The sequence below is a fragment of the Cyclopterus lumpus genome, chromosome 22 (genome assembly GCF_009769545.1).
Source record: "Cyclopterus lumpus isolate fCycLum1 chromosome 22, fCycLum1.pri, whole genome shotgun sequence".
Taxonomy (NCBI): Eukaryota; Metazoa; Chordata; class Actinopteri; order Perciformes; family Cyclopteridae; genus Cyclopterus; species Cyclopterus lumpus.
Genome location: NC_046987.1, coordinates 11,527,458 through 11,552,280, shown reverse-complemented (window position 1 = coordinate 11,552,280; position 24,823 = coordinate 11,527,458). Strand labels below are relative to the sequence as shown.

The following is a 24,823-nucleotide window of genomic DNA, read 5'->3' as shown; positions in this document are numbered from 1 at the left end:
CCAGGGTTTGAACTTCTCTCTCAGCTCACTTTTCAAGTGAACAACTGAGTGCAACAGTATGAACGTCTTTCAGGACTTTCAGATCTGAAAATATACACTGTTGTGCCAATTTCTAGATGAATAATGGTTCATACCCACAATAGTATTATTTTAAATTACAGTCTGGACCCAAAGAGTGTCAGGGATAACAAACATTGCCATCTGAAATACTGAAAAAAAGTGTGTAAAATGACAGTCAAGACAAGTAGAATTCTTCATTTAATTGAATGGTGTGTGGGAACTGTGTGAAAAATATAACTTCAAGGCTGCTTAAGAGGGAATTTAAAGGAGAATTTTGAGGGTTTAAATGGTTAAAAAAATGAGGAGGTGCACACATAATATTACCGGTGCACCAGGCCTATGACCTATAGCCTTCTGAAATGCCAATTTATAATTGGAACTGGACACCCGTCTTTAACATGACATTCACATTAGTGTCTCCCTGCCTCGGCCCGCCCTCCCTGTCCCACTCGGCCCATTCTTTATGAATTTGGACGATGTCACACAACATTTTAAAAAGCTTATCTAAACTCAGGGAAAGTTTGGGAAATATTTCACCTGGGTGTGTAAACTGCAGCTGCAGGCCAACTAAAGTATGTTTCAATTGGCCCACGAGGAATTCTTTTAATTAAACTAGAATACGACTTGAGCATATTGCTATTAAATTACACTTTATATACATTGCACATCCTATTAAAATACTAGACGCCGATTTAGTCTTAATCTCTTGGCACAGAAATCTATATTTACCATTTTGGCCTATTCTGTTTTTAACATCTAAATATTCGACTTAAAGATTACATCTTACAACTACGATTGCATTGCAATCTTTTAAGTGGGCACTTAGGCCATGACCAGAAACCATTAAAGAGATTTGGCAATTTCTGCCTGTTTCAATTTGACTTATTTACAGATTTTACAAATAACAACAAAGGCCATGCACTATATTAGAGTTTTAAAGTATTTAATTACTTTGACTTAAATTTAAGAGCAGCAGATACAGAAATACTACTGAAAGGGCAAACGTCAAACTGTTTAGTACTGTTGTGTAGTTATTTTAAAAAGGTAATACATTTACTAGGGCACACGATATTTTCTGTTCTAGAAACACAGATTTTCTTTCTGTGTAACTGATCGCAAACTACGCATTTACTATTGTTTGGGGTGTGTGGCCGAAAATCAAAACAGTTTAGTCACCACTGTATGTAATCTTCATGGTTTAAAAGTGTATAATACAAATAGTAATAATCAACGTTATTTGTAGTGTGAGGTGTCCTGTCAAAGGTTTTACAGACGTCTCTAATGCTGGTCTATAAGGACAAATGCCTCTGGGTTTGTTAGATTTTGTTGCAGCAGCTTTGGTTGGCCACTGGGACAACGTGGCAGAGATGCTGACTGGCCGTAAAAGATACATCCATGCTTAAAGTTCACGGTGGGTTGCCAGTCAAGACGTGTTAGCGTTACACTTATTAGGCATCCCTTGTTTGTCTCAGCATGAGGCTTCCAAGTGGGTCCTACCTGTATCCTCCAATTGCTCCAAGTAGTCGTTATATTCTCTCAGACTGGGGAAGTCAAAATCTCTCTTGTTGTATCTGCAGAGGAAGAGCAAAACTGATGAGACAAATGGTAAAAACCCGATGAAAGCAAATACACGCCGGCATTAATAGCCTCCATTAAATCAACCATTTTAAAATACCATGTCTGCATACTGGCTAATAGACACACATTAGATGTCAATTAAGGGGCTATTAAAGAACAGATGAGAGGGAGAGAGGGAAGGCAGGGAGGGGCTGAGAAGTAAAAACCTGGCAGGGAAAAAGCCTTCCTGTTTGAGCCCCCCCCCGGGGAGACTCATTGTCTACAAAACAAACAGTGTAATGAGCAAGACAAAAGGTGGCTTAAGAAGTGGGAGGAGGCATGAGATGACACATAAACACACAGAGCCCCACCCCTCACGCCCCTGGTCCCCCTCACTCACATCTTCAGCACCTTCTTGCGAATCTCCACCTCCTTATCTACGGCCGGGTCTTCGAAGAGCTGCACGCGGAAGTTGCTCTTCCTCAGGGGTGTGTCACACTGCACGCAGTTACCCGAGCCACGCGCAAACAGCATCTCCACACAGTTCTCGCATCTGAAAGGACAACGAAACAGAAAAAACATCACGCTGAGTTGAATGTTTCCAGTGACCCTCCCAGGCAGCCCTGAGAGACAGTTGTAAGCATGTGTGTGTGTGTGTGTGTGTGTGTGTGTGTGGCTGCTGATACAATTTCCCACACAATAAAGTCAATTTGTGTTTTTTCTTTCATGTCTGCAAGTTATCATCAGGCACAGTGGGTGATAATAGTGCATATGAATATTTCCTCTAAGTGCTCAAAGATGGCTGGGATTATTATTGGAATGTCGATTAGGCTGCCTCCTCCTCTCAGACAAGAGTCTGACACCCCATCAGTGGTGTGTCTGTCTGCACTGGAAAACCATTTGCTTTATTGTTATTTCAACAGACCTCAGTCATACCACGTATACATAATATGATAAAATTCTGCTCTGTCATTCACAGTGTAGTCTATCATTATAATAATGGACTGAGTCTTTTAGGCAAATAAATACAGATGTACAGTTGCAGTGTTTTGTGTATTCCTTACTTCATAGGTACATTTAAGTATTTTGAGATTAACAGTAATTTGTGTTTGAGGCTTTCTTTTATCTGAAAATGTAAGTTTCATATCTAAAAGGAGTATCACAATTTTCAAATGCAATTGCAACCGTTCTCCCTTTTCTGCCCGAAAACATAATTATTATTCCTGACACAGTGAAAGAATGATAGGAAGCTGTATTATGGAGACATTAAAGCCACATTTTTAAATACTGTGGAAATCTAGGCAGTTATTGATCAAAGTATCTACTATAAATCTTTTTAATGGGGACAATAACTTTCCAAGACAAATATGTAGCAGTACAGCACAGTCATAATGAGTTTTTCAGGCAGCCTTTAGGTCCTCGTATAATTCTATTAAGTAAAGAGCGCGCCCCTCCACTTATGAACCAACTCCGGACAAAATAGTCAGATGGTGAAGCCCAGGTTCAAACAGAAAGGTTTATTTCACCATGATGACTTAACTCCATGACAACTGTCAGACCTAGCTAAGGGCACAACCTTGAGCTTAGCCATCAATCACATATTTATGCAGGTAGGCATTTCCCCATCTGTCCCACTCAAGTGAGGAGTGGACGCTTAAGACAATGGGAATGTTCCTAAATCTCCCCTGATAGGGTCTGTTTATCCAGAGGGCCTGGATAAACGTTTGCACGGTATACTTATTTAATTAAGTCTCTGTGGAGCTTTATTTCCACAGGAATTCACCTTCCTGCTAGTAACCACCTTTACAAAAAAGGACCATCTGGTTTCCAAATGTCACTATCTGCTTTTGAGCAGACAGTTTTCATAATAAAATAGAGCCAAGTTAGTGGGAAAAAGACAGATTTTTAACCAAACATCATTGATAGTATGGTTGAGTCATTTCTTTCCTAAGTCAAGTACGGGGCTTGAGACCTGAGCCTTGTCAAAAGCCCATTTGAACAATCATGACAAAGTCATCATGCGAGACATTTCACTTCATCAGCAGGATTCAAACAAAAGAAGCAGTTAAAAAGGTGAAACTGCAGAGCTATGAAGTTTGACTGTTTACATCTAACACCTCAGATATGGGTCAAACAAGCCCAACCTGTCAAGTATGACACCAAGCTTTCACAGTCACAACAAACAGATGTAACCTGCGTTGCAGCGGACTATCTTACAAGCATGCCAGAATAGCTGGGCTTAGATGAAGCCACAAAATAAAAATGAAAAAAGTAGTGACAGACAGAAACATCTGCGTTGTCCAGTTGGCGCTTAAGAGCATGAGGAGTCCCTGCTCAAGTGCACCATGGAAGAGGCAGATGTTCCCTGTGGCCCCAGGCTACAAGAGATGTATAGGCCTGGCCATATGGAGGTAGATAGAGGGATTCAGCTTGTTTCCACAGGCCCACAAAGAGACCATTCATCAACACGGGACGCGGAGTGGGGCGTAGCTTGCCCCCTGCCCCATAAATGGACCACACATCAGAACTCTCCAAAGGGGAAATCCTGTGTAACTCTAGAGCAAAGAGGTGAACGTCTAAGAGGGAGGGAGGAGATTTTAGAGTCGATTTGCAATCTTACTTCTGAAATGCGCCTTCTCTGAAAAGCGACAGCTTTTCGATTGTGTACCTGTTGCAATTTGTAATCAAAAAGGGGACTCAGAAACCTCTTGCCAGGCTACGCTGTATTGCTTGAGCATACAGAACAGACAATTAAGTAAGCCAACAGATCTCTAGCAGCTTGTGATCTCTGTGTCCTAGGGCTGTTGTTGCTGACTGAGTACTCCCTACTCCTCCCTCTCTCACCTGTCCTGCTCAGAGCTCGAGGCTCCTATCTGTCCCATCTGCAGCTGTCAGCAGGTCAAAGAAGGGGGTTAAAAGGGAGGGTGAAAAGGGTCCTGGCTCAGCAAAGAAGCCTTCACACCATCACGGGTGACACTGTCTGCGTCTTTGCCTTCATTTTACCCAAAAAGGAGCAAAAATAAAACAGCACTATAAAACACAAAGGAGCATTATTCCTTTGTTTGTGCCATAAAGCTCATATTCCTCACAGAGCAACGACTGAGTCCTGACAGGGCTGGCTTTGTGTCAAATTTAAACTTGCTATGACTCTCTGTCCTGCCCTGTGACCTACAATACCTGCAGCAGCAGAGTTAAAAAATGCTGAGGCCCATGATTGCTTACACAGGAAGCTCGCATAGGCTTGTCTGATCTTAAAAAAATAAAGCTTAGATTTGGTGTACTTTACAGTGAATTTCTTATAACCTTTAAACAGAACCAGGATAGCCTTTTCCCCTGCTTCCAGTCTTTATGCCAAACTAACGATCTCCTCGTAGCTATCGTCGTATTTATCTTCTCAGCAACAAAGCAAATAAATGAATATCCCATATTGTCAATCTATACCTTTAATTTTCTACATCACCACTAGTTTGTACTGATTACTCAGACAAAAGTATGTTATGCCCATCCATGTCTATCGAATGGAAAACATTAACAGAGCTTTGACTTCTGGAATTCTGCATGCCTGAAAAAACTTTTCCTAATGGATTATGGATTATCAACCTAGAACATACTACTACCAGATGCAGAAAACTAGCTTCTACTTAATGAGATGTGTCCATCCTCTCAACCTCATATAGAGGGTGGGCCGCTCGAATCACCACTGTATATCTAAGCTACGATCATTTGTGTCTGTGCCCAGTGTCAAATGCCAAAGGACATGGGTCCGATGTCATTGTGCAAAGGTAATAAAAACACATAAAATGCCTCGATGACATGGATACAAAATGTGCTGTGCTGGGGTTTAAATTTAGATGCATGCTTGAGGTGGAGAAGCTCAATACTGCATTGCATCACTTGGTCAATGTGGAATGGAACAGCCACTCAATCAGGCCATGGTAGAGTGAGTCTTTTTCAGTTACTTAAATATAATTTGTAAGTGCCTTCATCATTTCAAGTGTTGATTGTAAAAATAAATGTTGCCCAAGGTGACATTGAAATTGCTTTTGTCCATCCAAGCCAACAACTAAATCATATTTATTTTTCAGAAATTTGCTTATAAAACAGAGAGCATTTGGGCACAATTTAAAAAAACGTTGTAGATTAATTTTCTGTCAGTTTGCTATTCGACTAATTGTTCAGGACAAAGTTAAACCCCAACAAGCAAGCCTTAAAATCAAGTGCTGCAAATAAATAGGATGACTGGCATAGACATCCCATACAGTTAAAGGTTGTTATGTTGTTATAATAAAAAAACGCTATGAACGCAGATTCTATTCTGTGATGTTTCTGCTGACATGAACAATTGTAAATAGAGGTACATCACTTTGCAGAACTATAGGCAGGAACCAAGTATTGCACTTGGTACAGTATACTGTGTGTGCACATACACATTTTCCTTTCTAATTTCCTATTTTGTTTTACATTTCCCTTTTTTTCAGCATAGAATTGATAACCTCAAAATGTGAAATTAGTAACACATTGCTCACGCTATCGTACAGACCTCCATGACTCCTTAGGAAGCTACAAACAAAAAACAAAATGATATTAGTGATGAAAATACTGATGCAGTTTGAGAGTAGAGTAGTTTCCAAGTGGTGCATTAATTCACTGTTGCACCCGCTCTGAGGAACAAATCCAAGGTGACCTGGGCTAGGACATCTCTCCAAATTGCTTCATTGCAGAATCATTTTAATTTTCTGTGTGTAGCCCTGCACACAGACAGAGCCGGTGAGTTATGAGCTTACTGACCTGATGACAAAGCACGGCCACTTCCTGATGGTACGGTCAATAAACAGACAGGGTCAAAAAGATGCTCTCATCAGGCTACCACCGTCACTGCATTATGCTCATAGAGAACATGTCCCCCTCAATTAAACTACCAGGTTTTTAAACAGATGACAAGGTTAAATATTGGAAAATGCACAGCAGACCAGATTTACTGTAAGGGTACAAGAGTACTGACATGATGGTGACACACCATCAAAAGTGACTTTAGTGTGATAATAAATACAATCAGTGTAAAATAGTGCTTTGGCAATTCGTTCAAGCAACCCAGTCAATCGTAATCACATGATTCTTCTGATTAACTGTAACTTTAAAATGTATTTGCTGGTTTGACTAAAAGCAAAGCCTTTCTTATATTGTATTGAATTTACTTGAAAAGTAATCTAATTCAATTTCGTAAAATTAAGGATGCATAACCAGGGTTATGAGTTAAACTGCGGAACCTGCCAAACACAGGGTCGTAAGTGAGTAAAATATTGTTATGTTTAAGAATCAGTCTTGAGATGGTTAAGTTAAGATATAAAAAAGGTGGAAATTAATATGTGTAAGTTACATTTTTAATGATTTGGGTTATGTTAGGGTATGGTCTGGGACTGCTTTCTGTCTTTGCTTGTGACTATAGCAGGAACCAGCTTTAGACATGTAACATGATTGATCAGTTTTATAGAACAGTCATACCTGTGATCATGCAGTGCAGTCCTTGTGTAGATTAGATTGTATGTGTTCATTTAAGATTACACTTTGTATCATCTCTGGAAAGTGTTGTACTCATTATGTGGTTAAAACTTTAGCATACACACCATCAATCACAATTATCTCTGAAGTGGTGAACATCAAACAACATTTCATATTTCAGATGACTGAACACTCCTTCAGTGGTCAAGTGAGTATGTGTGTGTGTGTGTGTGTGTGTGTGTGTGTGTGTGTGTGTGTGTGTGTGTGTGTGTGTGTGTGTGTGTGTGTTTGAAGCAGCAGCATCTGTTAGAAGACCTATTTTAACAGGTTTTAAAAAGGGTACAAATAAGTGTAAAGGTTGTGTTATTAGGAGTTAACATACTACGATGTTTATTAACAATGATTGGCAGTTGGCATAGAACATAAACCCACATATAAATGCTAACTTTATTCTTTCAAAAAAATAAGCATATTTAACAAAGTCAATATTATATTAACAATACAAATAGTGGGTTTATCAGGATGTCATTTCTTCCACCCTTATATAGTAACATTATGTGCCACATTATTAGAGAGCATAGAAAACCGTTAGCTGTTAGCTTAAAGCTCGTGGGGCTTAAACTTTGTTTTCAACGTCTTATGCACGTTAACAGCAAATCATTCAGATTTTAAGAAGGATATGAAGCTTAATTAATGTGATAATAGTTTTATACTAAGGCTTAACCACCTGCTTTAGGGTTTGGTGGTGTCAATAAGTGTATTTTTGCACAAACTAGAGGATATTAGCTGATATTAGTCAGATATAAACTTTACTCACAGCGTGTGACCGCAGACGTTCACCATCAGCTTCAGCGACGGATTCCTGTATTTGGTTGTTTTGCATCTCGGACATCCCTGGTCGTCCATTTCTGTCTGTGCAACACAAAGTAAAGACTTGAGAGCAATGTCAACAACTAGCAGCTCTCCTCTCCTGTCACTTTCCCGGTGGCGAACTGCTGTGTTACACAGAATGCGGTCCGATGGGAAATGCCATTAATAAGATCAGTTCCTTTTTAATCGTGACCTCTACGGCAGCGGTATCCACTCTGTGGGGCAGTTACACCCAGGGGTCCCTGACGGGTCACGGTGGGTCCGAGGTTAAAAGCTGAGTGGTTTATTTTCACTTAAAAATGTGTATTTAAAGCGAATGTATAACATGTCTGTTTTTATCATAGGTTTGACTGTCGTAATACCTAGAGTATACCCATGTAAGACTGGACTGATTCACACAAAAAGCCTCTCCAGATGTTACTCACCAGGACTTCTGACATATCGTAGTTTTTAGTTGGATTAATAGATTATAAATGACATGACCTATCTAGGTGGATATATCATGTGAATTATTATTTTAAATAAACAATGTATGATGGACAATTATGATTATAGTATTAGAGTTATAAAAGAGTAACACTAACAGTATATATATATATATATATATATATATATATATATATATAAATATTCTAGTAGAATCAATAAAAGGCCAGGCCTCTATGGGAATATTGATTTTCTTATATTGATATTGATCTACATCAAATTATAGACTCCAGTGCCCCACAGAGGCAATTATTATTTGCAAAAGGAAAAAAATACAAATGTCTCAGCTTTCAAGTTAAATTTTGCAGGATACATTTCACGTGGCTGTCGGTGGATTGGTAAACCTTATTTTGAAAATATAAAAATACTTTTATTTCAAATTACATTCATCGAAGACGAAGCTAAGAAATGTGAAAGGTTGACATAAAACTGTTCAGATATATCACACAACATGTACTAATGTAATTGAGGAAATACTCTGGATTATCATCAATGAAGAGATGTTGGTTTCTAGCCATTACTAAATGTTATATGTTTAGGTATAGGATGTAAGATGGCATTCCTCATTGATCTTTATATGTTGGGTTATGATAACACCAATGTAAGTGGCTTGTGACTGGCAATATTCACACCGTATCTCTCAATCCCAACTACTACCTTGAACGATATATATCTGTACTGAAAGTCATAAAAAGGGGAGTGCATTTAAAAAATCCCAGTCTCTATCTCAAAATGCATTTAATGTTTTGTGAGTTAATATAACATTGTAAGTGATTTCAGGTTGACACAATGACAATAGTCGCAGGATTATTTCCCCCTTGGATTCTCCTCAATATGAGAATAAAACTGCTTTGGTGTTTTCACACACAGCTAAGTCAGCTGCTCCTGACAATACTGACAACAAGGATATCCCGTTCCCACGATCCCAAAAGCACTCACCTTGCACAGGTGAGCCACGGGAATATACTGTTATATGACTGACAGCTGGAAACCAAACATTCGTGTCTGAATCCCGCTTGCTCCTCCCTTCTGAGGCCCTCGGCGGCCAATAGCGTGGCTCTCCTGTAGATAGACCCTAGTGTGTCTCCTTCCAGCTCCAGTCTCCGCAGAGTAAAAGTCACGTTGGAAGGAAAGGGGGAGAGAGATATCTACTTACAGCTGCTGTCAGATATCCGATCGCATTCGCATGGCGAGGAGGTAACCTGATCGAGCTGGGAGGAGTGACTTTACCAGGGAAGGTTTGAACAAAAAAATGTCTTCTTCTTCTGCCGGTGAAGTCACAACAGCAAATGACATCAAGAGGGAAAATGTGAAGGAGGTGGGTAAGCGGGAGTGCATCAAGCTTGTGGCGCTGGACGCGGCGGAGTTGTCCATGGAGCGTAACACGGACGCGGTGCGCACGGAGCTGTTGGTGAGCGCCGCTTCCTCTCTGGCTTTCTCCCCGGAGCAAGTGGCGTGTGTCTGCGAGGCTTTGCAGCAGGGAGGTAATGTGGACCGGCTGGCCAGGTTCCTGTGGTCCCTGCCACAGAGTGACCTGCTGCGCGGCAACGAAAGCATCCTGAAAGCCCAAGCCCTCGTTGCTTACCACCAGGCTCGGTATCAGGAGCTCTACAGTATTTTGGAGAACCACAGTTTCAGTCCGTCCAACCACACCTTTCTACAAGATCTGTGGTACAAGGCCCGATACACCGAGGCGGAGAAGGCGCGGGGGAGACCCTTGGGCGCCGTGGACAAGTACAGGATCCGGAGAAAGTACCCTCTCCCCAGGACTATCTGGGACGGCGAGGAGACTGTGTATTGTTTCAAGGAGAGATCCCGGAACGCGCTGAAGGATCTTTATAACCACAATAGGTATCCCTCTCCTGCAGAGAAAAGAAATCTCGCCAAGATTACAGGACTCTCCTTGACACAGGTCAGCAACTGGTTCAAAAACAGGAGACAGAGAGACAGAAACCCGTCCGAGGCACAATCCAAAAGGTGAGGAAACAAAAAGCCACATACTAGGCTGAATCAGTGACACACTCCATATAAGGCACATTATTACATGTCGAATGTGGTGTGCGTAAAACCTGCAAGAAGACAGAACCAGGATCATTTAAACAAAGTATTATAACGTTTTCTTTCGTGGAGGGGCGCCTTTCGTTCACAACCATGCTCTCTGACTGACAATACTTAGTGTATTTCATAATCTCCCATCGGACTGTTTATAAGACTTGACAGTGTGAATCATTAACCGGTGATAATTAAGACACCAAAAAAGTGTGCGTAAAAGGGTTTGGAGCACGCTTTTAATGTTTTGTAATATGAAGCGGTTGCCATTCAGATCCGGTTTCAAGTGTGTTGGTGCTAAGGGGCATTGAAACCATAAGCAACTAAATAACGCAGTGACTTCCACACACCAGTGATTTGACTGTCAGACACGATAAGTTGATAACTTAAACAGGTAACAAGTTACTTTAATGTATATTCTTTTAGGTGTGTAGCGTGTGTGAGTGTGTCAGAGATGAACACAAACAAACGTGCTAGCGCGTGCACGTTTCCCCTTCCCGGCACATAAAGCATTTTCATTGTCACGTTTTTCCTCTTAGACCAGAAAGGATCTCAAAGCCTCCATCAGCTCCTGCGTTTCATTTCATATTCCTCCACACAGACAGACCGAATTTCTTTCATGTTTCTCTCCGTGAACAAAGCTGACGCACACCTGGTGGAGGTGACCTCTCTTTATATCACACACACACACACACACACGCACACGCACACACACACACACACATACACACACACACCATTATATATTGCTTAAAGTCGCTACTGAAATGATTCAGAAACATCATTTAAGTATAAGTTTACAACCTGTAAACATTTTAAACAAATCGTCAAATATGTGCTTGTATCTTTTCCTGGAAATGTTCGTGAGACATTTTAGGGTGTGTGCGTGTGTGTGCGTGTGTGTGTGTGTGTGTGTGTGTGTGTGTGTGTGCGTGTGAGTGCGTGTGTTAGTGTGCTGGAGGGGTTGCAGCTGTTTGGATCAATCTTTAAAAACAGTCATTCATTATGTAATTATCTTTACCAACTAATTCTATATTGTCTTAAATCTTCATGGAAACAGAAACAGAGGGTTTTTTGAATTACAGCACCATTTTAAATTGAGAATTAAATTTAAATGAATACTCTCAGCCATTTGTTTTGTAATGCCACCAGTGCTGGCAGTCTGTCACACCAGAATTTATTGCGCCAAATGGTTGCACGGTTGTTGACGTTGGTTGGTTGTTGTCAGAGCAGCTCTCCATGATGTAAGAGAGGACTAGACATTCACAAACACAGCCTGCTCTTTAAAGCGGTGTAGTAACACAGCGCCAAATGTGACTCTGATGTAGGTGAAAAGGAAATAAACGCCAAGTTGTATTTTATAGAATTGGTGTTGTTATAGTGCTTTAGGGTGCGTCCACAATTGAAAGGATTGAAGGAACGTGCACATTTTCCAATCTTTTTATATATATATTTTATTTATTGGTGAAAGTCACCTTATGACAATTGTTTACCACTAATCATTTTTTTGTACCTTTGTTTTGTGACAAACCACGTGTCTTTTCTTTTTTTTACAGTGAATCTGATGGAAACCACAGCACAGAGGATGAGTCTAGCAAAGGCCAGGAGGAGTTGTCTCCCCGGCCCCTCTCTAACTCCTCAGATGGAGTGATCACCCATGGGATCCTTCCCATTCAAACAGGGCCTCTGGACAGTGGGGTGGTCATCCAACAAATCGGGGACATCAAGCTGCCCCCTGGATCCAGCAGTGGCGGACTCTACAACGGAAGTCTAGTGACAAGTAACAGTCCCTCAGCCGTGTTTCACAATGGTGGCTCGTCTTACCTCCACACACCTGGCAACGTCCTCTTCAATGGGCTCAATTTGGGCATCCAGCCCTTGGCCTTCAACCCTCTGAGGCCGTCTGGAGGGGTGCTTCTGGGGGGCTCTGGTATGGACATGCAGATGCAGACAGGACAGGAGAAGGGACTGGGCAATTCTGCTGAGGACTCAGCCCTGCAGTACGGCTCCTACTCAGGCTGTGTGAACGGAGCAGAGGTGAAGCTGGAGGGGGTGCACGCCATGGCTGCCCAGAACGGAAGCCCCTCTGTGCTCACGTTCAACTCCTCGTCAGGTGCTCTGCATCTAGGAGGCTACAATCTGGTCCAGGTACCAAGTGGAGTCTCTGACAGCGATGGCAGTTCATTACTCAACAGCGACTTAGGTCTTCCTCCACTGCAGCTATCTTCGGCTCCATCTTCCTCAACAATCACACAAGGTGGGTTCAGAAAACATCATGATTATTTAAACGGAATTCTTATTATGTTGTAATAACCTTGTTATGTTAACTTGGAAGTTATATTATATATTAAGGCAAATATAACGGACAGTGACAAAACTAATTTGTTGTGACTTTAGAGTATTTATTCTTGATTAGGTATTGGTGATATTGTCTAAAATGGGGCTATAGAGCTTACGCATTAGAGTCAATCGATGTAATTTGACCCTTTTTAAGCAGTCAAGTAATACCATTAAAATGTATCACTTTGCTATTATAATGCTGGTATCATATGTAGTGCAACATATGAAAAAAGAAAAAAATAGGTATCATTGTATTCGAATATTAAAAATCCAGACATAATTTACACTTCTATCAAAATATATTGTAGATGTTATATTCATATATGTCTGAGCTTGAAAGCCGATCAATGAGAAGAAACAGGGTTGGGCCACACGCACAAACACACATCTACACACACACACACACACACACACACACACACACACACACACACACACACACACACACACACACACAGAGAAGAAGGTGGTCCTTTGAAAACCCCAGAGATGAATAAAAACCAGCTCTGAAGTTATACCATCACTCATCATTGCATGTTTGATCTGCAGAGCAGGGAGGAGGGGACATATGTTTCAGAGGCCATGAAATACACAAACAGGGAATAAGCCATTACAGCACTTACTTTGACATAAAGCAGAGAATCTACACCATGAAGAATAATAAGGAAAAGCAGAAAATTGCAGCTTGCTGTTGAGTTCTGGCAAGCTTCTGCACTCGTTCCCTGAGGCCCCACCAGGTCAAGCACATAGTGTGTGAGACACACAACAGCAATTGTGGCCCAAGGCCTGCTGTAAATGAAACGTATAATACTGTGAGGAATGATGTCCTGTATGTATTGATCGATGGTTTTATTACCACAGGTACCATGCCTCTGAACAATGTAGCAGTGAGTTCCTCCAGCGACTCGTTCCAGCAGCAGGACAAGCTGACCATGACTTCCCTGCACCACAGCACAGTGCTCTACAGCATGAGCAACGTCGGCCAGCCGGCCATCAAGAAGGAGCCTCTGGAGGGAGGTGTCTATTCCTCGTACCACCACGGGCTCCACCTGGACTCCAGCGGTCAGCTCAGCTACACCACCCCCAACTCAGAAGCGGTTCCTTCCAGCCGTGGCCCCGCCTCGACCACTGAGGTCTCCGCCGTCAGCTCGTCCAGCCCTGAGCCAGAGGTCTACACCACCCTCACTGTCAGCACGCCCCTGATGGCCCAAACAGACCCCAGCAGCCACCACCTCCAGCCCACACAGTATCTCAGGGGCCACGAGTTGCGGGGGCCCTCCTCGCACCTGATGGGCACTGGCATGAACAGCAACTACATGAACCTTTCAGAAAACAAGGTGGACGGTTCGGGCTCAGGAGGCGTGAGTGACATGGTGCGGGCCATGTGTGGGGAGATGGAGGCTGTGGAGGGGAAGGACCTAGTCAAACTACAGACAGTGCAGATGGAGGAGAACATGGCTGACCTTTAACCTCAAACTTCTTGTAGAAGCACTCATGTCCGCCCAAACAGGGCTACAGTGAATCTTTGAACTTTTGTGTGAGCGTGCGTGTGTGTGTGTTCTTTTTTTTACCATTCAATTCCTTTAAATGTTAAATTATTTTTGTTCATTTGACTTTTACAATGCACTCTAATCAGAGGGGAGCCCTGTAGGTGCACATTATCTGACCATTATAAAAATAAAAAAAAGTCTATGACATATTTTTAAAGCCCCGTTCATAAGATGAAACATAACGACGGTTATGTACAGAAGAAGTCGCTGTATGTGTTTGAGCCGTGTTTAAATATGCATTTTTATAGACAACACCTGCTACTTCCTGTTGAGTGGATTTGATCTGCAGAAGCAGGTGCTGGAATGCCTGGAGTCATGTGACAAGGATGTTCCTCCAAACTAAATGCGTCATATGGGTCAAACCAAAAAGGTCATTCAGTAGGGGGAAGAGGGAGAGAGCCTCTGTGAAAACGGTCAGTTAAAAAGCAACAGCTTCACTAAAGGACTGCGCAGATACAGAGAATAGGTCATTAAACACACAACTTTGCTGATTTAGGAAAAAGTGTCCTTCAGTAATCACCTTAAATTCTCTGAATGCCTCTCAAGTCACTACAAAATCCTGTTTTGTGCTTTATATAATACCAAATGAACAAGGAGTGTTGGACTAGAGTTAAGACAAATGTGCCTTTCTGCTACTTAAAATACACAATGGCATTGGTCTGTTTTGGCGTTTGCACTACCATAATGACACTACAATGTAACATGTTTCAAACAGCCTTCATGTTGTGCATGACACAACTCAACAAATGCACACTATTTCAGTAATAACTCATATTTCAAGTCTCATCGTCAACCTGTGAGACCAAGATATGAATGCTCTAAAGGTCTGGCTGTCGGTCCACACGTTGTTCATCATATGTTGTTTATAATGCTGCAACTCATAGTATGTTAACTAGATGTGATGATGCTATACTATATCCTGTTTCATTTTGATGTGTCTCTCCAATGTCAGTACTTATGAATGATATTTTTCTATAAAGGGATTGTAATAATCTCTCTTTGCATGGCGTCATAATGTTTTGGACACTAGTGCCTTTGACTTTTGTTTCTTGAATAACACTGAAAGTAAGCTTTGTCGTAGCTCTTGCGTTGGCGTGCAGGCAGTGACATTGCAGCTTCAGAGATTTACCACCGCTGCACGCAGCCGTTACTGGCACATTTGTTGGGTGTCAGTTGAGGGAAAGACATGAGAATGTGGAGCCCATTTGTCAAGTGTGTCCAGTGCTTTTCACAACAGGAGCCTAATTCCTCGCTGTCATACATGACCGTTATAGCACATTTCAGCCTTACAGCCAGCTCACACCATGCACATCTATCGGTGCATTACACGTCTTCATACAAGTGGACTAGAAATACTTTTCTTTGTCGGGATTTATGAAATAATCACCTCAATTTGAATGGATGTTTCAATGAAAGTATCCTCAGTGCTTTAATGTCGTATACCAAAAATGAGTCATGGGCAAAAACGTAAAACTGATGGTCATTTGTTTTTTAAATCTTAGTTTGAATTATATGTTTGTTATTTGAAATTATGTGAATGTATTTTTCTAAATCTCCATACTGCAATAAAAGTTTATATTTATAAAAACATAAAACTGATTTTTCTTTAATTCTTCTGAACAAATTTAGCCTCCTGATGACTGAATTAAGGAGTGATCTCTGAGGTTTTGCAACATTTTAGGCACAGAATACATCAGTAAATCCATGGCAGATAAAAAGCACATCTTTTAGGAGTTCTATGGCCACACTGTGAGGATGGGGGGGCACGCAGTAATCCAGCAGCCTGGTGCTGCTCTCTGCAAACCTGCAGTGATCGTTTACACATGCCTGGCAACCTGGAGTTCATTAGCCCTCCTTTTCTCATCTCAGCCCATGTAATTCAAATAAACAGCAATGAGATTTCCAGAGGTAACGCTCCTTTTGGGTGGGGGGTCTGCAGCTCCCTATAGCTCAGTCCAATGGCCTTTAAATGAGCGAAGGCCGAACAACCCCCCCAGCTACCCGCTACTTCAACATGTGGAGGAATGAATCTGAGGTGCTGTCACTCACAGACACTGAGTCTCTATCCAGAAAAGTGCCTGGAGTCCTCTCGTGGATTGAGAGGATTCTCCCTAAATTCATGAATTTCCACCCAATGCTTGTTCACTCAATGTGCACCCCCGACCAAACCAGCAAAGAGATAAGGAGGCAAGGTTTGACAAATGGAGGAACAGTGGGGGATTTTACTTTATTTACAGTGTGTCTGTGTTGGATTATAAGAGTTGTCCTTATAGCGGATCCTGCTGGAGGAGTTATATATGATCTAACTGATGACCTAAATAAACAGAGGCTGATTGTCTGTGCTCACTGTTGAGGCACAGAGAGAGAAGGAAAAAAATGGGAGAGACTAGCGGGAAAGGGAGGGTGAGGCAGGCAACCGGGATAAAGTTACCTGTGCACAGGTGACCTCGTCGCCATGGGCAGTGGATTAGCTGATTGTTAGGTATCAGGTAACTCCTCCTGTAATATTGAAGAGGGTGAAAACAGCTTTGTTGGAGCCCAGAACAATATCCCATTCGCAGCATGGTCTGCGGGTCTCACGGGGAGGGGGCCACGGAAAACTCCAAATTCCACCTTTGTATTGTGCCTATAAATTAGACAGAGAAGGAGCACAATTGTTCCCTCACAGAAGATGTATAGTATGTTTTTCATGGGGACTGAATACAGCTAGTTGCTGATTTTATTTAATGTTTGTACTGTTCCCTTTATGTGTGAAAATCAGGACATCCCCATATCTAAATAGTAGAGGATCATTTTGTCCACAATTTCAAATATGCAATGTAAAACATACTCGGGTGAGCAGTAAAAAAGAGGGAACTCCCCCAGAACTCTGGCCTTATTAAAAACACTGACCTCTGATCTTTCAGATGGTTTCAAAGCTGACATTTAATGCGGCGCAGCAGACTGCAAGCCATATGTAACATGACCTGGGGAGCACGGTACTCCACTGCTCCACGTCCCACTAATGAGAGGGCAGGGGTCAGCGGGTACCAGCACAGACCCACCACTACTGGCCGAGGCATGCAAGAGGACTTCTCCCTCCTGGCAGAAACAAAATCCACTCTTGGCTTTTCCGAGTTTGCGGAAAAGTAGGTGGTGTTTATGAACTATACAGAATAAATGTCCTCAACCCTTGCCGCTTTTTCTCCTACCTCCACTTAAATATAATTGAGTTGTTGCTTGGCAGGGTCGAAGGTATTTGCACTTCATCGTAAGGGAAAGAGAAGATGCAAACAGTGTGATTCACTGGTTTGTTCTGGTCTACAAGGACATAGAGCACAAGTCCGAGGGACAGTTTGCAAGTGTGCATGTGTGAATGTGACACGCTCACACACTCACACAGAGGCAACAGCTGGGAGGCAGCATCAGGTCCACACAACAGAATTTCCCAAAGAGAAAAACAGCACTTTGTAACAGGAGCAGTGGCAGATGAGGCCTGCCATGATCAGCGGAGATGCGCGCAGACACACCTGCTGCTCTGCCCTCTAAAACGGTGTAATTCGCTAAAACACATGCAGCAACTCATCCTCTGAGGAGTTACATCTTGTCTTAAATGATAGCACTGTCATGGCGCCCCCTCCCTGCCAGCAGGCACACAAGGTAGCAACACATACCGTTTAAATCCTTTCTTTTGTTTGTTTTTGTGTTGGTCTGCCGGCTTGGTTTGAGAACTTAGTCCAGCCCTGTAACAAAACTAAAACTAAAAAGATTTGCCCTGAAACCAATCATCTCTATGCGCGAGTCGTGTTTAGAGCAGAGCACTGTAAAAGCCGAGGCCGTAATTGCATATTTGTGGAGGTGGTCCTCTGAGGAAATGCGTAATGATTTTGATGGGGGGCTAACCCCAGTGCACTTGTACCAGGTCTAATTTTCCAACATGACAGGAAACTCTGTTAAGCTGATAATTGCAGCTCCAATTTCATTTAACTCACTCATGTCAACAGTTGTGTTTTGTTTTGAGAGAAGGTTTTTTTTTTCACTGCCTTACACCTCACAGAATAAACCGCTTTACTCTTAATTAAAGACATATTTAGTATATCTTATAACCAGAAACGGTAAGCCAATAATATAGCCTACCATTGATTAGGTTAATTAAAGTATCAATAAATGTGCAGTTAGTCATATGTAAAACCAATTATTATGTATTTTGTGATATAAGACAATAAATAAATGCCTTTCCACGTGTGTGAGAATGTTTATGTAAAATAAGTTGGACTTATAATTAAAACGCTTGATTTTATTGATGTTTTATATAAATAAACAAATTCTAATTGTGTGTTTTTTCGGTGCAGTAAGAGGACACCCTTGAATGTCACCAACATGTCTCCCCAAAAAAGTCAAACCCTGGGGACCAAATCAGACACTTTTCACTTAATTTAAACAGTATCGGCTTTGGTCCAGTCGATACAGCTGAAATAGCACTTTGGATTTAGATAGAGTGAAAACCATCTGTTCCGTGAGCCAGCGGTCGTGTCACTTTTCCCTCATATTTTACACAAAAATAAACTCTCCAAGAGGAAACACGAACTTTTTGATGATGACATTTTTATGAAGTGTTTTCTGGTGCTTTGAGTTGAGACTGTTTCTTTCTCTCGTTTTCTCCGACAGTCGCCGTTACATTTCGTTCGTTTTTTCCTGCAATGCTAACGAATTTATATTATACATATATCAATATTGAACCAGTCATTTTCCCCTCCAAATTTCTATGATGAGGTGGAATAATTCAACAAGCAAAGGGTCCACATTTCTCCTCCGCCTACCTCCCGTTTAAACACTTTAATGGGAAATGGCAACACGTTTATTTTCTCGCGGTGAAAACATTGTGACTCATTTGAGTTTTTCTGAAAGGAAATGACTAAAACTTGGAACATCCACGATATGCAGCAGCCCCGAGCCTCCAGGAAAGAGAGGCACGCGGAGTTGTTGTGCGGTTGTTGGAGGTAAACTGATGAGTTTAACGGCGATAAAAGAAGGAGAAGAAGGAGTCCCTGCGTCCTGCTAGTCTCCTTTTGAGAGGAGTAACGAGTGATCGCCTACCTAAGTATTGCATTACTGGTCGGGGAATGAGGAGCCCAGCACTGGCCGTGTTAGAGGCGGAGAGTCCACATCTTGAAATAATCTCGCCCCCCGGGCTGCTCGGGTTAAAGGAGGAGGCGCGGCGCAATGTGGTAGAGATATTAGAGAAACCCGAGAGCCGCTCATCAGACAGCTCATTTACTGAAGCACTGAGGTTTTACACACGGCAGAGTGCAGCTATAGACCCGAGCTCAAGTGGCCTGAGAGCCTGATTATTTACATTAGAAGACATACAAACATTACCACGTTTATTAAGCAGTATGGTCTGAAAGGGCTTGTTGTATAAAAACAGGAACGTTAGGCTGTGATATAAATTAGGACGTGTTAGAGAATTTACGTTTTTGTTCATTATCATGAAATGATCCGTGTCTACAGTCTACAATGACACTGCTAAAAATTATTGCTAAAAATACAATTAAAATGAACCCCAATGCTTCGCAGGTATTGTTAAATAACAGTGACTTTGGGTGAGATTCAGCCAATGACCTGACATACAGACACACGTTCATTTCAGCACGATGCCATCCATTTAGGAGGAAATTAGCTGTTTACGGCCAGTCTTCTATCGGATAAATAGTCAAATAAATCATGCTAGAAATGTGGACGTGATCAAGTTTGAGCTTTTTCTATTTTACACCAGGCCAACACAAAAGAAGCATATTCAACCTGACCAAATGATCCTATAGTAATTCTTTAATCAAATTATTATTTTTTCAGTAGCCATACTCATTCCCTTATAGATGTTAACTTAAACGTATTAGTCCATAGCACCATGTAGGGCGGAACAGATCTGTGTTTCTTCAGGCGTTATTGTTATAGAAAAAAATCCATTAAGAAAGAAATAATCTTCTCAAAACGTTTCGTGTGAATTTGTTTAAGTTCAATATTATAGGTCAAATCCTGTTCCTTGACATAGGCCCATTGAAAGGGTGCTTAGTTTCAGACTCCAGTGCAGATAAAGAAATGTGATCTATATAGCTCAAACCAACAACTGCGCCACCAAGATCCAGTGTGGCAGAGAACTAATTTACTAATGGATTGGTTTAGTGTTTCACCCCACAGAAAACACTGGAGCCAGAGCGGTGCCCGTCTAATCCTTGAAATATAAATGCAGGCTGCCGGCTGCAGCCTCTTCAGAAACACGTGATGATGTAGAAAATAAGGATAACACAACAAATATAAAGAGCGAGGACGGTATTTAATATTGATTTATAAATATATAAACAAAAAGTCAAAAAAAATGTGGTATAAAAAAACGTATTCTCACTAACCAATTTCTGAACCTCATATGTGTTGTCAATTTGAGCGGTAAGTGTGAATGCTGCTGGAAGAAGATGTCTCTCAAGCTCTGGCATTTCATCTCAGCCTCTCTTTCTCACACACGCGCACACATGCGTCTGATTTCCTGGTGGTCTATGTCCAATAACACGTTGGTCAGGTATAGGTTTCTCATATAAAAGATATGGCACTCATGGACCCAACAATCATAGGAACTTATTAAATTATATCACCTCGTAAAATAAACGGCTTCGGTAATTAGCCAATGAAAGGTGGGGATACAACTAAATGTTAAATCTGCATGTAATTAAGGTAGTGGGCGTTAACCATGATCAGCTGGGATGGTAAATAAACCTCCAGTTGGTGAAAAAAAATAAAGTAACCAAAATCAATTAAGATTTTTAATTGTGGGTTGTTTCTTTATGAACATATTATGTGCATAAAATTGGTTGATTGTGTGAGCGGTTTAAAGTGCGTGTTTCAGCCTTTAAACGTGGACAAACTTCCCCTCACAGATAAAAAGCGTTGTGTCTTTTGTGGGTTTAACCTCCACTGACTGTGATTACTGATAACGTATCGAGATGCAGTGTGTGGTTTGACCCACGTGGGAAAACTGGTAGCCCATATAGTCGCCACCATTACAGAAGATGTATATTCAGAACATGTTAATATGGCGTTCTAAGAGGTCTGTAATAATTGATTAGTGTTTAGGTGCTTCTCTGCTCCCTCTGCTGCAGCGGGAGAGGGACTGTGGGGGCGGGAGGTGGGAGAGCGCTCCTATTTCAGCCCCTGACGCACTGCCTCTGGGGAGGAAACGGAGCTGCAAACTCAGTCCTGCTCGGCTGTACACGGTGCAGGGCAAAGGGAGAGCCAATCACCGTAACGCACAGGCTCCCTTTAAGCCTGACATATCTCCAACAGGAACAAATTGTCCCAACAATCAACATCCCAATCTGCTGCGCGCATCAGGGGCTGGAGTGGAGAGGATCGCCTATAGGCCTGTGCCGCGCGGGCGGATTGCGCTGGATTGCATCGCGACGAGAAACTAAACACAGAAAGCAAACGACAGCTATCGTTTTGGATAACGGCGTTTTGGGCGGAGGAGGAAGCTTGGACATCATGTCTATATTACCGTCATTCGGGTTTACGCAGGAGCAAGTGGCGTGCGTTTGCGAGGTGTTGCAGCAGGGAGGGAACCTGGAGAGGCTCGGCCGCTTCCTGTGGTCTCTACCCGCTTGTGATCACCTCCACAAGAACGAAAGTGTCCTCAAAGCCAAGTCGGTGGTGGCCTTTCATCGGGGGAACTTCAGAGAGCTTTACAAGATTCTGGAAAGCCACCAGTTTTCTCCGCACAACCACCCGAAGCTCCAGCAGCTCTGGCTGAAGGCGCACTACGTGGAGGCGGAGAAGCTGCGCGGCCGGCCGCTCGGAGCTGTAGGGAAGTACCGGGTGCGGAGGAAATTCCCACTGCCCCGCACGATATGGGACGGCGAGGAGACCAGCTACTGCTTTAAGGAGAAGTCCAGGGGCGTCCTGAGAGAGTGGTACACGCACAACCCGTATCCATCCCCACGGGAAAAGAGAGAGCTGGCCGAGGCCACAGGACTGACCACCACGCAGGTCAGCAACTGGTTCAAAAACAGACGACAGCGAGACAGAGCCGCAGAGGCAAAAGAGAGGTACGTAACTGGCAGTCGCGGTGCTGCCTGTAATTTAGAGACCAAAACGTTTACTTTTGTATCTGTTTCAAGAGCAAATTACGGTTCGAGTGAGAATGAAAATTTGCAACAAGCAGCCAACTGAAAATGCAAGAATCCCAGTCTGCATATACTGCAAGGAAGTGACAAAGCAGGAAAATCAATAGCATTGTATTTCAGAAGGAAATCATTTCATTTTAAGAAGTTAAAATATTTATTTTTTTACATTTTGGATATGTGTAGTCCCCAAATCCCTCGCTTCCTGATAACAGTGAATGGTGGGTAAACAGAAGCGTGTTGTTGACAAATGATGGACTTTCTTCAACAGAAACTGTCCCGTTTGACTTGAGCCTAAATTGTAACATAAACATGTAATCTTAAAAAAAACATCCACTTCAGAAATAAGATAATGTCGTGTTTAATAATGTTGGAAAAAAAACAAAAAACAGTTTTCTTACTTTTGAGATACGTGTAAAAGGTTAAACTGGGTTACAGTGGAATACAATTAAAACGTGGTTTAACTTTATTTTTTAAGTTAGCGGGAAATATCAACCAACATGAGGAGAACAAAAAAGAAATTATACAAAATTACAGGGAAGGTAAATAATTAACCTCTCTGATTCGTTTTCTTCAAGGCCTAGGCCTCACAGTCTATGTTTTTGTAGTTACTATACAAATACTAATTATGACTGCCTTTTATGCTGCCCTCCTAGACTTTTTCCAAAATATAATGTCAACATAAGGATAGAATCTTCAAAAATGTGGGTATTTTCTCTCATTCCTCCGTGTTGTCGTTTCAGAGAAAACAGTGAAAACAGCAACGCAGGCGGCAACAAACAGAACCAGCTGTCCCCGCTGGACGGAGGAAAGTCTCTCATGTCCAGCTCGGAGGACGAGTTTTCTCCACCTCAGAGCCCCGACCAGAACTCAGCGCTTTTGCTTCAGGGCAACATGAACCACCCCGGGGCCTCCGCTTACTCCATGTCCGGCCTGGGGCCCCCACAGCCGGTGCACAGCATGCACGGACACCCGCACCAACTGCAGGACTCCTTGTTGGGACCTCTAACCTCCAGTCTTGTGGATTTGGGCTCTTAAAGAGGCTGCCAGATTATTCTATTTTACAACAACAAAAACCCCCAAAAGAAGACTGATGAGTGTATCAGATTGAGAACATTAATGAAATAACACTATAGCCTACCTTATAATATAGACTGACTTGTCTGTCGTTAAATTTGGTTCGAACAAAATTCCTTTATGCGCTTAACCTGTATATCCCCAATGACAGGAGCTTTTCTCATCTCCTGCACACGAAAACACACAAACAGGATCTGCCTGAAACTCTTAACTCAACGAGACACTTAACTGGACTGCCCATATGCTTAATTTATGATATTCTGTTGAGATAAAAGAATTATAGAAACCTCCTGCGATGGAAACTAAGAGGTAACGTTTTCATTAGAGTCATGGTAATAGTTTCCAATAAAACAAAAAGTAATACATTTGTCTCTGTGTTATTTGTGTATTTAGAGAAAAAAAATAGACACTATTTTGTCATAGATTCTGTCCTTCAGACAAACCAAATTAATCGGGTCTATTATCATTGATAATTTACTTTTAATTCATCGTGAATTGGAGGAAAGAACGTAATTAATTTCCTCATTATTATCTTCATTGTATTGTTGATTGATTACATGATTTTAAAAAAACTGTTGGGATAATTCGCGATGAAACATCGTGAGTAATTTCGTGTTAAACATTGAACCTGCTCTACGGGTCCTTTTTTTTTTAAAAACAATAATAATGATAATTCAAAACATAGAATTCAAACACAGAGTCATAAAGGGAAATTTAATGACATAAATGTGAGTCAACATGAGCAGCTGTCTGCCAGGAGGCTGTCGTAACCAGCTCCAGTTCCTTTGAGTATCGTGTCTGCTGAGTAGGTCTAATACATATTTGGCTTCAGGAGAAAGTGTTTTTTTCTTTCTTTCTCGTCATTTTTAGCCCGAGTGCTGCGGATCATTGGCTTTTTGTTGCCGTGTTTTCTTTGCTCTCTCCGAGAGTTTGTTCTGTCGGTTCCGGGCCATGGGAAAGAGCCACCACTCAACCTTTATATACCAGCTCTGGATATTCTGGCACAAACATGGCAAACATCTCATATGAAGTCCACTGTCTTATAAAATCAATATAGATCTCCTATAAACAAAACAAAACAAATTATTGTGGCTATAATAAGAGATATACAATTGCTACAATATTAGTTTTAGCGGGGTTGCTAGCAGGCACTCCCACTCCAGAGGTCATCATAATAACTTCCATTGT

General features: G+C 41.9%; 3 protein-coding genes across 5 annotated transcripts in view; 2 read left to right on the top strand and 1 right to left on the bottom strand.

Annotated features, from left to right (window-relative positions):
- Nucleotides 1-8,108, bottom strand: part of mnat1 (MNAT1 component of CDK activating kinase) — a 31,631-nt gene extending 23,523 nt beyond the window's left edge. For all 3 annotated transcript variants that reach the window (XM_034562934.1, XM_034562935.1, XM_034562936.1), the window contains exons 1-3: nucleotides 7,934-8,108; nucleotides 2,018-2,170; nucleotides 1,558-1,631 (exon numbers count right to left, since the gene is read on the bottom strand). In XM_034562934.1, the coding sequence (XP_034418825.1) occupies nucleotides 1,558-1,631; nucleotides 2,018-2,170; nucleotides 7,934-8,022 (316 nt within the window). In that variant the 5' untranslated portion in view covers nucleotides 8,023-8,108. The remainder of the gene's footprint in view (nucleotides 1-1,557; nucleotides 1,632-2,017; nucleotides 2,171-7,933) is intronic.
- Nucleotides 8,109-9,595: 1,487 nt separating this feature from the next.
- Nucleotides 9,596-15,931, top strand: six4a (SIX homeobox 4a). Its single transcript, XM_034525647.1, has 3 exons — nucleotides 9,596-10,449; nucleotides 12,078-12,778; nucleotides 13,723-15,931. Exons 1-3 carry the CDS (start codon nucleotides 9,725-9,727, stop codon nucleotides 14,328-14,330), a joined length of 2,034 nt encoding a protein of 677 aa, XP_034381538.1. The 5' UTR covers nucleotides 9,596-9,724; the 3' UTR covers nucleotides 14,331-15,931.
- A 5,881-nt stretch (nucleotides 15,932-21,812) lies between these two features.
- Nucleotides 21,813-23,950, top strand: LOC117751614 (homeobox protein six1b). Its single transcript, XM_034563545.1, has 2 exons — nucleotides 21,813-22,483; nucleotides 23,302-23,950. Exons 1-2 carry the CDS (start codon nucleotides 21,924-21,926, stop codon nucleotides 23,594-23,596), a joined length of 855 nt encoding a protein of 284 aa, XP_034419436.1. The 5' UTR covers nucleotides 21,813-21,923; the 3' UTR covers nucleotides 23,597-23,950.
- The last annotated feature ends 873 nt before the right edge of the window (nucleotides 23,951-24,823 follow it).